This window comes from Chelonia mydas, chromosome 3 (genome assembly GCF_015237465.2).
Source record: "Chelonia mydas isolate rCheMyd1 chromosome 3, rCheMyd1.pri.v2, whole genome shotgun sequence".
Taxonomy (NCBI): domain Eukaryota; kingdom Metazoa; phylum Chordata; order Testudines; family Cheloniidae; genus Chelonia; species Chelonia mydas.
This window is the reverse complement of record NC_057851.1, coordinates 55,894,915-55,908,686: the sequence shown is the minus strand read 5'-3', so window position 1 is coordinate 55,908,686 and position 13,772 is coordinate 55,894,915. Positions and strand designations below refer to the sequence as shown.

General features: G+C 41.2%; 1 protein-coding gene across 1 annotated transcript in view; it reads right to left on the bottom strand.

Annotated features, from left to right (window-relative positions):
- Nucleotides 1–1,319: 1,319 nt before the first annotated feature.
- Nucleotides 1,320–13,772, bottom strand: part of KCNQ5 (potassium voltage-gated channel subfamily Q member 5) — a 533,682-nt gene continuing 521,229 nt past the window's right edge. The window contains exons 12-14 of the mRNA XM_037894324.2: nucleotides 9,019–9,150; nucleotides 7,410–7,536; nucleotides 1,320–6,958 (exon numbers count right to left, since the gene is read on the bottom strand). Of these exons, the coding sequence (XP_037750252.1) occupies nucleotides 6,011–6,958; nucleotides 7,410–7,536; nucleotides 9,019–9,150 (1,207 nt within the window). The 3' untranslated portion in view covers nucleotides 1,320–6,010. The remainder of the gene's footprint in view (nucleotides 6,959–7,409; nucleotides 7,537–9,018; nucleotides 9,151–13,772) is intronic.

Below are 13,772 nucleotides of genomic sequence, written 5' to 3'. Positions count from 1 at the left end.
TCCCTGGCATGAAGGGGAAAATAGGTATGCAGCTATTTATGGGTGCAGGTTACTATCCTTGTATAGCCAGCCTGATCTACAGCAAGTGCTGCATGAGGGAAGCAATTTACCCTGCTTCTTCTGCGCCCTCCCAACCTCCTTTGGGGCACCATGTGCCTTGCTGTACAAACTGTGTGTATCTCCTTGCACATTCCCCCTTTCCCCTGTGTACCTACATAAGGTTGAGACAGAATCTAATCCTAAGGGGACAGACTATGGTAAAAGATACTGTTTTTCTAAAAGTTCATGATTTGAGTATAAATGAAAGGTATGCAGGGGAGGCAACTTGGCCCTTATATTTTTACACTTATCATAAAGGACTTTACTTCAAGTTTTGTAGTCACTGTGTTACAGTAAAAATCACTAAATAATTTCATAAAATATAGGAGGAAATTGATTAATTTAAATTAATACTCTTCATGAAATTATGGAACAATTATGCAAAGAAAAATAGTAAAATATCTGCAGCTGGATTCTCCCTTCCCTTGTACCTTGTGTAGTCATTGATATCTGTGCAAAGTGGGTATAAAATACTACCAAATCAGAATGATAATGTTTTCTGCTCCCTTTGCACAGATGTTAATGATTACGCAAAATGCCACACAGGGGAGAATCAGGCCCCATATATTTATATACTTAGTCTCCAAGTCTGAAAATTGACTTCAGTAGGGTTCCACATGGGAGCAGGATTCACCCATGTCGGTTTCTGTGGGCACAACAGAAGTCCTGATCCAGGCCATATAAATTGATAGCACAGCACTAGATGCAGTTCTGCTGGTGGCCTCCTCCTAAAAATCCTGCTTCCTGGCGTGTTTAGTCCCACCAGGTGTATAAGAACTACGGTTTCCCCTCTCCTCAAAAATCCCTGGTTGATCACTGGTCAAAATGAAAACTGCGTACAGCAACTACTGTTTGAAATGCCTTAGCACTGCTGTTAATAGCTTCCAAAATCACTTTCATAGAGGGTTTGTATTCTGTGAAGGTGAAGCGGGTTTAGGTAAACCATCATTAGAAATCATTAGAAGGTGTTATACTGGCCTATGTTGTATGGACTTTTTGGTCAAATAAACTTGTTTTGTGATACCTTGGTCAAGTTGAATCAAAGCCATATAAAACGTTAAAGAAAAAAATGAGCACATCATGGGAATTTTTCAGGTGCACAATTCTGCTCAATCCTGCCTGAGCTGTATTCGCATGCAACACCAATATTAATCTTTAATCAAAAACAAAACAAAAAAATCAACCAACAAACAAAAAAAACTTCAAGTATACACAGTAGCTACTTTATAACCATGTTTATTAACAACAAAATGGATTTACCTTTGTCATGAAGTTACAATTAACATTGTATGTAATGGCTAAAGCCATTGCAGCATCAGTGGAAGTGTCCCTTATACTTTCCATAATCGTTATAAAACTGATATTTTAACACTGCTCCCTCCCATATTGGCTAGCAGAAATGTCTCAGAACACATTCAATAGCAGATGATGTTTGGTGCCTGTGGAAGTGTCCCATATGTATCTGAATTAATGGCAACCCCTCATATGCTTCCTTTGACATTCCACGGGTTGGTTTAGATTTAAAAACCAATTTACCTTTTTGGATAATTATAGCAATTTATTTGATGTTGCAATTCATTTGAACTAAATTGATTAACATGCTTGAAAAAAATGTGAAGCAGAAATATGACGGCCAAATTCTCTTTGGACGTACACCTCCTTCAATCCTTCTGAATTCCGTGGGATTGCACAAGGTATGAGTCAGGACAAAAACTGTCCCCGTGGGACAAGTTTACTCCTGGTGTAGGCGGGTGTAATCCCATTGAGATCAATGGAGTTGAGCCTCATTACACCAAAGAAGGCTGAATTTGGCCCACTTATGCTGTCCTTTGAATTCAGTGGAGCCACACAGGGATGAATTTGTCCTCAGATGTTTAATCACTTTTTTCATTCCTTTGCTCTACATTTTATTTTTCTGCTTTGTTCTGTTTTCTTACTGACCTACTTTTCTCTGTGCTTTTTAAAAATTTCCCTTCTCTTCATTCCTTTTTATCTTACTATTTTGTGCGTTACTTTTTAGATAGTCAATGTGACATATGGGTTAATTCAGCTAAGCATTAGTTTCCTCAGGAAATAACTGGAATATTATCATTTTCACTTTATACAGATGCCCAACAAAATAAGGGTTTGAATCTGGACTCCTGACTCAGGCAGAGCTCTTGCTGAAGTCCATGGAATTTTTGCTTGAGTAAGAACTGCAGGCCCAGACCCATAAATCGTACTGTATATCAGGTGTTCCTCAATACAGCAATAATTCAGTATGACTTGACTTATTACAGAAGAGTAGGTGAATTACCTATCAGCAGACTGTAATGAGAGCAGTCATTTAAGCAGGATTATCTCAAAAACACATGTAACAGCTGTGGGCATGTGAATAAAAGTGTATGATCTTTGCAATCTTGAACCCTAGGCTAAAACACTATATCCATACTGAAATAAAAAGTATAGATCACATAAGCCAGGAGTATATAGAGTTTGTAAAACAAATAATCATCAAAAACTATTCTTTTAAGTTCTCTCTTCAATCAGGTACAACAAACATGCTGATCAGAAAACAGTTATTTGTGTAAGGCCCAGTCCTTAAACCCTTACTTAGAGCCAGATTCTGTCCTGTTTGACACCCTGCACAATCCTCCAGTGGAGTGTATATTAGGGCAGAATTTGGTCCTTATTGCCTACTCATGTAAAACTCTTATTGACTAAAATGAGAGCTTTGACTTAGTAAGTAGTTCAGGACAAGACCCTTAAGGCCAAATGCTGTTCCCACTGACATCAATAAATTATTGATACTGATTTCGGTGGGAGCAGGCTTGGTCCTTATAGTGTAATTAAAGGTATACTGTGGACACAGGAAACTCCTGGTGAAGAAAGGTCAGAACAGCTCACTTTGTAAAAACACATAATAAACCCTCTCCAGATCTCCACAGATTCATTAATTATTCTCGCAATTTTCCATCAGTATAATGTTAAGAAAATTCCTATATGATAAGAACTGTAGCTACAAAAAGAAGGATGTAATGGTGACAATAAAAAAAAATCAGTAATTTCAACTTAAAAAAAGATAAGGTCTTCCTGATTTATCCGATCTTTGTGAAGACATGTACATAGAATCATAGAATATCACAGTTGGAAGGGACCTCTGGAGGTCATCTAGTCCAACCCCCTGCCCAGAGCAGGACCAATCCCAACTAAATTTTCATATATAATTTATAGAATTCATTTATGTGCACAGAATTGTATTAAATAAATTAATTTAAAATGAGGAGAACTCAGGTATGTCATTTAAGCCAAAAATACCAAGTTCAGCAAGTAAAAATCAAGATCCTGATTCTGCAACTGCATCTGTGCAGGCAGAGCCTGTGCCCATGTGGAACCTCACTGATTTCACAGTAAGGCTCAATGTGGATGCAAAGGTCTGCTCAAGCAGATGCAGTTGCAAGATCAGGGCCCAATTCAGGATGCTGTTGTGTTCACATTTAATGAAAAAGGGGAGGCGAGTCTAATTACTGACACATTTGTTAGCTGTCCTGTGCCCAAGCTCTTGCCCCTACATCAGACCTAAGTACAGATTTACATCTACAACTTTATGAGATTTTATATAAATGGCAAGAAAGGCACCATAAAAAATTAGGAAAAAAGAAAAGAAAATCCTAAAAATTAAATCGTTTTTAGATATTGTACAATACTTTAAATTTACAGATTTGGCTGGACAAACTGCAGACATTCAAATAAGTCAATATTTAAATGTTCTCAGATGTTGAAAAACCTATTTATCATCACAAAAATATCTTCGCAATTTGGCTTTAATATGATCAGGCTGCACATGAAGGATGTAGTAAAGGATGAATGCGATGGCAAATCAGTGATAGCTAATTGTGCTTCAAGACATCTTTCAGAATTTACCACGTGAGCTTTGTTCTGGCACAAGCCATAGAATGCAGCTTATCATCCATAGATCCTGTACCACTGACACAATATATACACTCTACAGTATGCATGTACTTTCACATAATAAGGTTATCATGTAACATCCAGGAATACTTTTGTAAAAGAAATATGGAGGCAGAAATTACAGTGGATTCATAGTAAACAGTTCAAGTCCTTCACAATACAATCTACAGCATTTAGCCATGATTAAGACTGCTGTGACATTTTTGATGTATAATAAATCCTCAGCAGGGCTGGGCTTTGATGAAACAGTGCTCTGAGTGAGCTGGAACTGGCACTCCCACACATTTGGAGTTCTTGTTGCTAGAGGTGGCCAGGCCCAGAACAGGTTGCCCATGAGTCAGTGGTACATGTCGGCTGTAATTTGGGGGGATACAACAAATAGAAATCTTGTTCAGTGCGGAAGGGTGGAGGCTCCTACAGGGTTCCATGGCAAAGTCCTGGTAAGGACCAATAGGTAGGCACTAGTACTGCTACTGCACCTCTGCAGAAGTGAAACGTAGAAAGGCTATGAGAGCAAGAGGAGGTCTCAGGGGAGAATGCTCAATATGCTCCAGGTTTTGAATCCCCAAACTAGGTGAGAGGTGGTATGGGGAAGGAGTCTGAGGGTCCTTTCTTGGCACCTTTGTAAAATGGCATTATAGAGCTAATAAGAATGTGACTCCTTTCCCTCTCTCCTCCTCATCCCCTCGTTTTTAAAAATTCAGTCTTCTTCAATTTGGGCAATTCAGCTGTTTGTCTCTATTACCTCTCCCATTTCCTAATTCCTTACATGGCTTTTTGGAAGAAACACTAGCTGTCTGGGACCAACAGGCTGGAATTTTAAAGACCTTTTTCACTGTCCCTGCCTCCTTGCTGTTATTTTTCATTTTTTCCCCATCCCCTTTTTTCCCCACCCCTTTTTTTCTTCTCCAAATTCATATTTTCCTTTGCTTATCGTATTGTCTCTCTTTTCCCCCTCTTCATCCCTTCTGTAGTCTCTCTCTCTTCCCTTATCCCCTTTGTTTTTCCCTCTGCTTTCAATACCCCATACGTTACCACGTTCACTTCCTTCACAGACTTCTGACACAGCATCATGGAGTATCAGGGTGCAATTGTGAAGCATGGTGCCACCTTCAGGGCAGAAAGAAGAACTGCCTCTACAATAAAGGTAACGCCCTCTCCTCTCCTGCTGATTCTACTTCCAGAATGCTTCAGATCCTCGGGAAGGGCACATCAGTGATATCAGCAAGTTTGGGGTAAGGAAAGCTGCCCCTGAATTTTTGGTGCAGTAGTCCAGATTATCCATCTTTAATGCCAGCCCTTATCCTTTGAATTTATACATTTCATAGCAAAAGAAGGTTCTTATCAACCTGAAAGTGGTGTGCAAAGTACTTTGCCACAGCACTAAATCACCAAAAATGTTACAGAAATTAACATTCTAAAGCTGAGAGTGTTAAAATCACTGATTAATGATGAGTTAATGTGTATATCTTGCAACTAGCAGCCATTTCTAGTCCCATATTACTAGTTTCCTTGGTACCTTGCTAGCAGCTGTAGATAATATTTTTGTTGTAAACATAAACTATTGTCTAATTCAGGACATATATATTTTTAATTAATCCAGAAGCAAAGTGCTTTAAATCTTACAATTTTTACTTCTGTACTGTAGAAACAACACTATTTCTAAATGCTCAGACCTTTGCTTTCTGACACAGTCTGCAGTATTAACTTTGTAGATTACTCATTATTTACACCTACTGTACTACATAAAAGTGATGTACATTAGGTATAAATTTGAATTTTAGCTGTCACTTAAGCATGCATTTTCATGCAACTAGAAGATATGGGCTCATACAACTGCCTTTCAGATTCTTCCTGATTCTTACAATTTTATTTTATTAAAAAGGCTTTCAAAAGAGTTCATGCTATGATATGTATGACTAAAGGAATTACTCAGCCAATGAAGAAAACCCATAAATTGTTATTTAAGTTTGACATGAGGCAAGCTGAGTGCATCTGTACTGTCCCCTGGCTTGCAAATGCTTTGAGATGATCTTGATATTCCAGTCCTTAGAGAGTCAGTAGAGAGAGTTGTTTCCACTAATGAGCGAGAGATGCTTTCAAAAGCCTCTGTTTTTGTCTCTGCTTCCAACTCTTCATCTGTTATAAATAATTTTGACTCCCTCCATTTGGAGTACACTTCTTGGCTCCCTCTTGAGCCACTGGAGTCATTCCCAGCAATCTGTACATTCAGTTCTTCAGATGATTGTATAAGATTTTGTACAGATAAAGATTTTCCTAAATCCATTTGCGCTACTGGTTTAACTGGGACCAAGGGTTCCCCTTCTGTATCAAGGCTTTTTCTCCATGAAAGATCCTTTGTCACTTTGGGCTGTGCAACTTTTCCATTATCCTTTAAAGCAACAAGGCAAGCGGTGACATCAGAAATGTTTTCCTGTGTGGTCGCAGGAATAATATGAAGAGGCTCAGGCCAGTTGGCATGCTTGACTGAGGAGAAAGGTGGTATTTGTAATGTTGTTGGTGTTGTTGGCTTAGTTGCCTGGTTTATTTGGTTTGATGTATTATTAGTTATTACTGTTGCAGGTCCATCATTTGGCACCTGTGTTGCTTGACTATGCATAGTGGGACTAAAAGCATAGTAAGCCTGAGTGCTAAATTCATTTGGTGTCAGTATAAGCTGTAGGCCACGAGGCATGTTGGCACTAGCTGATCTGGATACACATCCACTAGTTTGTGCAGAACTAGATAAATCTTTGCTGTCTACAGGACTTTGATAATCAGAGGTCTGGTCACATTCAAAAGATGGCATTTGAAATGAAGCCAAAGTAAGCGCTGATGCAGATCCTTTCCTTAACACCTGTTGATAAATATCTAACAGGCTGTCCAGTTTTGACTCTATGGATTGTACCTGCAGATTGGGGAAAGAAGGTCAAAGTAAGTTCAAAATATTATTTAAAAATATTTGCCTCCCTAGAGCCTCTCTAGAATCTAAGCAAAGAGAAAATGTAAAAGATAATAGGAACAATCTGCATATAAAGGAAATGTGTGTTTCTCTGTATAAAAATGCTACTCATCAAAAAAAGAAAGCTATTAAAAGCAGTGTATTTACAGATGCTTCAGGATTAAGTTAATGTTTTAGCTATTAAATGGTGCAGATTTCAGTAGTGTATGTCTGCATTTCTGTATACAAAACACATTTAATGTAATATAATTTGTGTGTGTTTTACTTCAACATTTAGAATAGTGCAGACACCAGATAAAGTTATTTTACTAAATTGTTGTAAATTGAAAAATCCATTATTAATTACAGAAAGTTATAAGCAATAAAACAAAATCATGGTCTCATACAGTCACTTTACCTGCTTCTCCACCTTGACTACACGCCCTAACATACTAAGGTCATCAGTTGTCTCATTCTCTGCAGTATTCTTTTCTCGATTTTTCTTATCTGTTGTGATTTGTCCTTTTCCAAGAATCTGATCAACGCTGTGAAAGAAATTGGAGACTATAAGGATTCCTGAAAATGGTGAAATTGTGGAAGTATCCACTGTTCACATCTATTGAAAATTACAATTACAACAACTATTTAACAGTTTCTGAAAAATGCCTAAGAAAAAGGATGGATTTATTTTTGTTAAAATAATAGTAATCAAAGTTCACAAAAATACTATAAAAGAGTGTGGAATGATGTTTAAAGCATCTGGGGAGAGCAAAATGTGAAGCTAAATGGCAATGAAGTTATATTTACTGTTAGTTGTGAGATTTGTTACACATATAAATAAATGATAATAGATACATATTTGTGAGGGATAGTTTAGTCTCAAGCTGTTGGCTCAGTCCTCCAAACACTTACTACTGGGTACATTGCTCATTACCATTAGTGGTCCGATTGATCAAATATGAACAAAAGTGTTTAAAGGATGGGGCCCAACATTTATATCTCATGCTTAGTATTATCTGTATTAAACCAGCACAACATAGAATTTTTAAAAAAATCAGTAGGTGTTGAGAGTGCTTTGGAGAGATTTATTGTAATGTGTGCTCTTACTCTAAACTAGTGACATGAAGCAGGGGACAGTTGCTTAAGAGAAGGTTTAAAAAAAGTAATGTTCAGCAATAAGGGCGATAGGCTTTGAATTATATATATATAATTATATATATAGTGCTCACTGAAATAAATCAATATCTCTGATAACTAATTTAAGGTCAGGCTTGACAAAGCCCTGGCTGGGATGATTTAACTGGGAATTGGTCCTGCTTCGAGCAGGGGGTTGGACTAGATGACCTTCTGGGGTCCCTTCCAACCCTGATATTCTATGATTCTATGATTCTATGATTAATACGCAGTATTGAGCCCTCCGGGTGTTCTTCAGATGTCATTTCATAGTGGCCAACCGGCATACAGTATATAAGAGCCAGAGGTGGAGGGAACTGCAAAACTCTGCATTGGAAAGGCTGGGCACAAACAGAGAGCTTGGGCTTCTAAATCTGGGAAATGCTTCCCAAATGCAAATATAAGGAGGGATATATATGTATCATGGACGTGTCAGTTTATTACTGTATGGAGTCCAGAATATTAAAATATACGATCCGGGCCATTGTGGTGCTATGGGCCCTCAGCTTCTGTTAACTTCAATGAGAATATAAGGGATTGGAAAACAGTTTTCAAACAGTCACTGTATTTAATATTCCATCAGTTTGAGTGCACTTAAAAAAAAAAGGGGGGGGCTAAGTTTTTAAATTTTCTGGGCCCAATTTACATCCACATTTTTTCCACCCACAATTTAATTGCAGGGCTAACTGCATTCACAGAAAGGAAGACCAAGCTGCAGTACAGGTGAAACTTGGGCCAAAAAAAAATTGGTAATATAAAAGACACACAGTTCTTCTGGTGCTAAATGACAAAATAGCTCAAGGTATTTTTATACAGGAAGGATCTTCAATGATGAAGGATTATTCTTTCCTTACCGGGACTGAAGACTTTTTATTCTGCACAACATATCAAGGTGACCAGCTGAATACTGTTCAATTACATCTTTTACATCATATGGACGTAATGTCTCTTTAAACTTTCTCTTTGCAACATGAAATTTCATGATTCTGTGGAAGAAACATTTTTCCAGATTAATCCTTATACATTTTTGTAAAACAATAAAGTCATCAATACTGAGTCAAATGTTAGCTCTGTCTATCTTTTCATAATACTGACAGCTTAGTGTTACATCAGCTAAACTAAACTAAGGCCTTGTCTACACTACAAAGTTTTGTCAACAAAATGCAGCTTTTTTCAACAAAACAGTGAATATGTACACAATGCGATGTGACTTTTGGTGGCAAAAATGCCGTTTTTGGTGGCAAAATACAACCACCCCAATGAGAGACATAAGTCTTTTTCCTCTAAATGTTTGCCAACAAAATGCCAGTGTAGACACCACACTTGATTTTATTTCTTTAATTGGCCTCCAGGAGGTGTCCCACAAAGCTCATCGTGATCATTCTGGTCAGCAGTTTGAACTCTACTGCCCTGCAGTCAGATAAACAGCCATCCGCCCCTCCCCCTTAGAAGCCCCCGGAATTTTTGAAATTCCATTTCCTGTTTGCTTGGCATGGAGAGGTCTCATTGCATCTTCCCAGGCGACCATGGCAGATAATTGCAGCAAACGCTCTCCTTCTTGGACCAGTGTGGAGCTGCTGGATCCTCTCAGTATATGAGGAGAGGAGGCTGTGCAGTCCCAGCTGCACTTGAGTCGTAGGAATTGGAATATCTACAGGCACATTTCTCGAGGCTTGTGCAAAAAGGGTTGTGATCGGGATGCGCTGCAGTGCAGAGCGAAGATAAAACTGCTGAGGCAGGCATACCATAAGGCGAGGGAGACAAACGGTCGCTCCGATGCTGCACCTAAGACCTACTGGTTCTATAAGGAGCTGAACGCTATCCTCAGTGGTGACCCCACCTTGACTGCCAAGAGCCCCGTGGGTACTTCGGTGGGCCTGGAGGCAGTGGAAAGAGGACCTAATCCGAAGGACAAAGTCATTGATGAAGAGGTGGAGTTAGACAATGATGTGGAGCTCCTAGCAGGGTCACCCAGTGAGGCAGGCATCCAGGAACTGTTCACCACTCCAAAGGTGTCTAGCCAGTCTCAGCAGTTGCTCTCTGGCAAGCAAGAAGCAGGAGAGGAGACATCTGGTAAGTGGCTGTGGTTTGTGTAGTGTGGAAGTGGGTTCAGGGTATAGAAATGTAGAAGGCTGGCTGTGTTTCTGGGAGATGGACATTTCTCTGTGTAGCTAATCAGTATGGCGGAACAGGGTGTTGATGCACGCCGAGATCTCACAGGAATCCTCCAGAGAGATCTCCAGGAAAGTTTTCTAGAGGAATTTCATAATCCTCTGCGGAAGGTTCCTTGGCAGAGCAACTTTGTTCTTTCCCCATTGTAGGAAACTTTCCCGGGCGATTCAGCAATCACTTGTGCAGGGACCAAAGCGGCACACAGACAAGCAACATATAGGGAGTAGGGCGGAAGCCACAAGCATGTAGTAGATGTACCCTCATGTGATGGGATGGACTAGGTTCAAAGGCCCCTTGCTAGAGGCCTCACAGTTCTACCACACTCATTCCAGGGAAGGAGCAGTAGAGAGGTCCTCCAAGCAGGCTAGAGTAGCTGCAGGGGAAGCAGCCAATCAGGGCCCCGGAGGGCCACATAAAAGGAGCTGCAGAGCAGAGCAGTTGTCAGTTACTGCTTGGAGCAGGAGAAAAAAGGACTGCAGGCCTGGATGCCTGGAAGAGCAGTAGGACTACGGATGGTTTGCTAGCAGAGACCAGGGGAGCATTGAGGGAGCTCCTGGTTGGTTGTTGGGACTGAGTAGGCACTGAACCTGGGGAGGGCTGCAGGAAGACAGTGTCTCCAGTGAGGAAGCCCTGGAGATACAGTCCCATACCAGGGCTGGACTACTTAGAGACCAAAGCGCAGGGAGGTTTAGAGAGAGAGGGGGGTACTGAGATAGGCCCAGGTGGACTGTATACCCTGGAAGGGGTTTGTGCTAGTTAATATGCAGACAATGTGACTCGGCTGGAGCACTGTGTTACTGATAAACCTGCCTGAGAACCACCAAAAGGAGTCACTCCTCCAATGCAGAGAAAAGGGAACACAAGGAGTGGTGGAAGCCGAAAGGCAGGCCAGAAAAGAAAATCAGGAGTTTGTTAAGGACACTACTGAGCGGTTGATTAAAGTAATTCAGGAGCAAATGCAGAAGCTGAAGTCCTTAATAATGCTGCAGACTGAGTAGATCAGTACCCGCCCTCCCCTGCAGCACATTCAGAACTCTCTTCTATGCCCCCCCCCCCAAACTCCACCCACACAGTCCACTTTCTGGAACTTCTCAGTTTCCCCTTTATTCCACCCCCCCAGACAACTTTCATAATGATAGCTGGACCTACACACAGCTCTGAAAATCTGCCCTTCCCTGGTACCTTCTTTCCCACCAAGCATCTTTGGGTGTTTTGGATGCGTTGTTTCTTGTCCAATAAAAGCAAAGTTTTTGAGTGGTAACTCATCTTCAGGATGTGGAGTGGAGCCCGCGGAGCAGCTCCGGAGCAGTAGAGCTGCAGGTTTTTGCCTGGAGCTGGAGCGGAGCCGGAGCACAGCTCCAAAGCCCTGCTCATCTTTATTTGTTTTCTGCAAATTGAGATAGCAAGCAATACCAATACATACACAAACAGTTTATTCATGTGCTTGCTGGAAAGTAAGGCCCCAGATATCACTATTACTTCCTAGGAAAACTACATGTAATGTAACATTGCAGCACCAATCACAGAGATAGACATTACTGGTTCTCATTTTCAAAGTGTTGCCTCAAAGCCTCCCTGATTCGAATTGGCCCCCTCTGGCTCCTCTGATAGCCCTTGTATCTGGCTGCTCAAAATCAGCAGCCAAGCGCTCTACCTCCACACTCCACTCAAACCTTTCACCACTCAAAGCTTCACAAAGATTATGCAATGTACAATATGCGGCTATCACCATGGGAATATTATTCTCATTAAGGTCTAATCTGCCATAAAGGCATCGCCAGTGCACCTTTAATCTGCCAAAGGCACATTCCACTGTCATCCAGCATCTACTCAGCCTGTTGTTGAATTGCTCCTTACTGCTGTCCAGGTTTTCCGTGTAAGGTTTCATGAGCCACAGCTGTAAGGAGTACACTGGATCTCCCAGGATCACTGTAATCTTCTGGTTTGGAAAGAAAGTCCGCACTTGTACCTTTCTATACAGGCCAGTGTTCCTGAGGATGCGTGCATCATGCACCTTCCCGGACCATCCCACGTTGATGTCAGTGAAATGCCCACGGTGAGCCACAAGTGCCTGCAACACTATGGAGAAGTACCCCTTTCCTATTGATGTACTCCTTCGCAAGGTGGTCTAGTGCCAAAATTTTGCCATCCATCGCCCCTCCACAGTTAGGGAAACCCATTTCTGCAAAGCTGTCCACTATTTCACATACATTTCCCAGAGTCACGGTCCTTCATAGCAGGATTCAATTAATTACTCTGCACACTTGCATTAACGCAGCCCCAACAGTCGACTTCCCAATTCCAAATTTATTCGCAGCCGACTGGAGTCATCAGCTTCCACACAGTGATTGCTACATGCTTCTCTACCAATAAGGCAGCTCTCATTATGGTGTCCTTGTCCCGTAGTGCTGGGGCGAGCTCTGCACACAGTTCCAGGAAGGTGGCTTTCCACATCCGAAAGTTCTGTAGTCACTGCTCATTATCCCACACCTGCATGATGATACGATCCCACCATTCAATTCTTGTTTCCCGAGCCCAGAAGTGATGGTCTACCCTATGCAGCTGTTCTATGAATGCCAAAAGCAATCTAAAGTTGCTCCTAGCCATATCACACAGCATGTCACGCAACTGGGAGCTTCTTCAGTTAGGAACTTTGTGATTAACTGCACTGCCATCTGCAATGTCTTCATGACAGCTAACAGAGAATAGGAGAGGAGTGCAGGATCCATCCCGTCTCACAAAGATACCGGGGTGCACAGCAAAGAAGAGCCGTTGAAAAATGCCGCAAAAGAAAGCCGGAAGCCCATGGAGTGCTGGGACAGAAAGCAATGCATCACGGGACATTGAGCCCAGTTCTAAGATGCGCTGCAATCCGCTCCGCCTTCCCACAACACCTAGTGACAGAAGGTGTCGAGCTGGACTGTGGGATAGGTACCCACAGTCTATTGCTCACACTGTCGATGATAGTGCCCCAACTGTGGACGCACTCTGCCGACAGAAGAAGCGAGTGTGAACATGACACTCCGATTTTTATTATGCAGATTTTTGAGTGTCGACATCACTTTTGTCGTCAAAGCTTGGTAGTGTAGACAAGGCCTAAGCTAAGCTGATGATATTTTCTTCTGAACTCTTGAGTTACACTCAGCAAAACCCTTCTTTTTCAAGGTGATTCGTGGAGTTTATAAGCACAATTCCACTGAAGTCAGCATTTTGCAAGTGTAGAATTGTCATCTTAAAGACATGTTACATGGGATTTTAAATAGCTTGTTTAAAGTTATAAATGTTTGCCCATCAAAGTGTTCTCTTCTGTTAGGTGCAAATTCAGCAAGGTACTTAAACATGGTGACTAGTCTCATTGAGGTCAATGAGGCTGCTCAGGTCCTCAAAGTTAGGCTTGTGCTTCAGCAACTTCTTGTACCAGGATCTTAATGTTGAG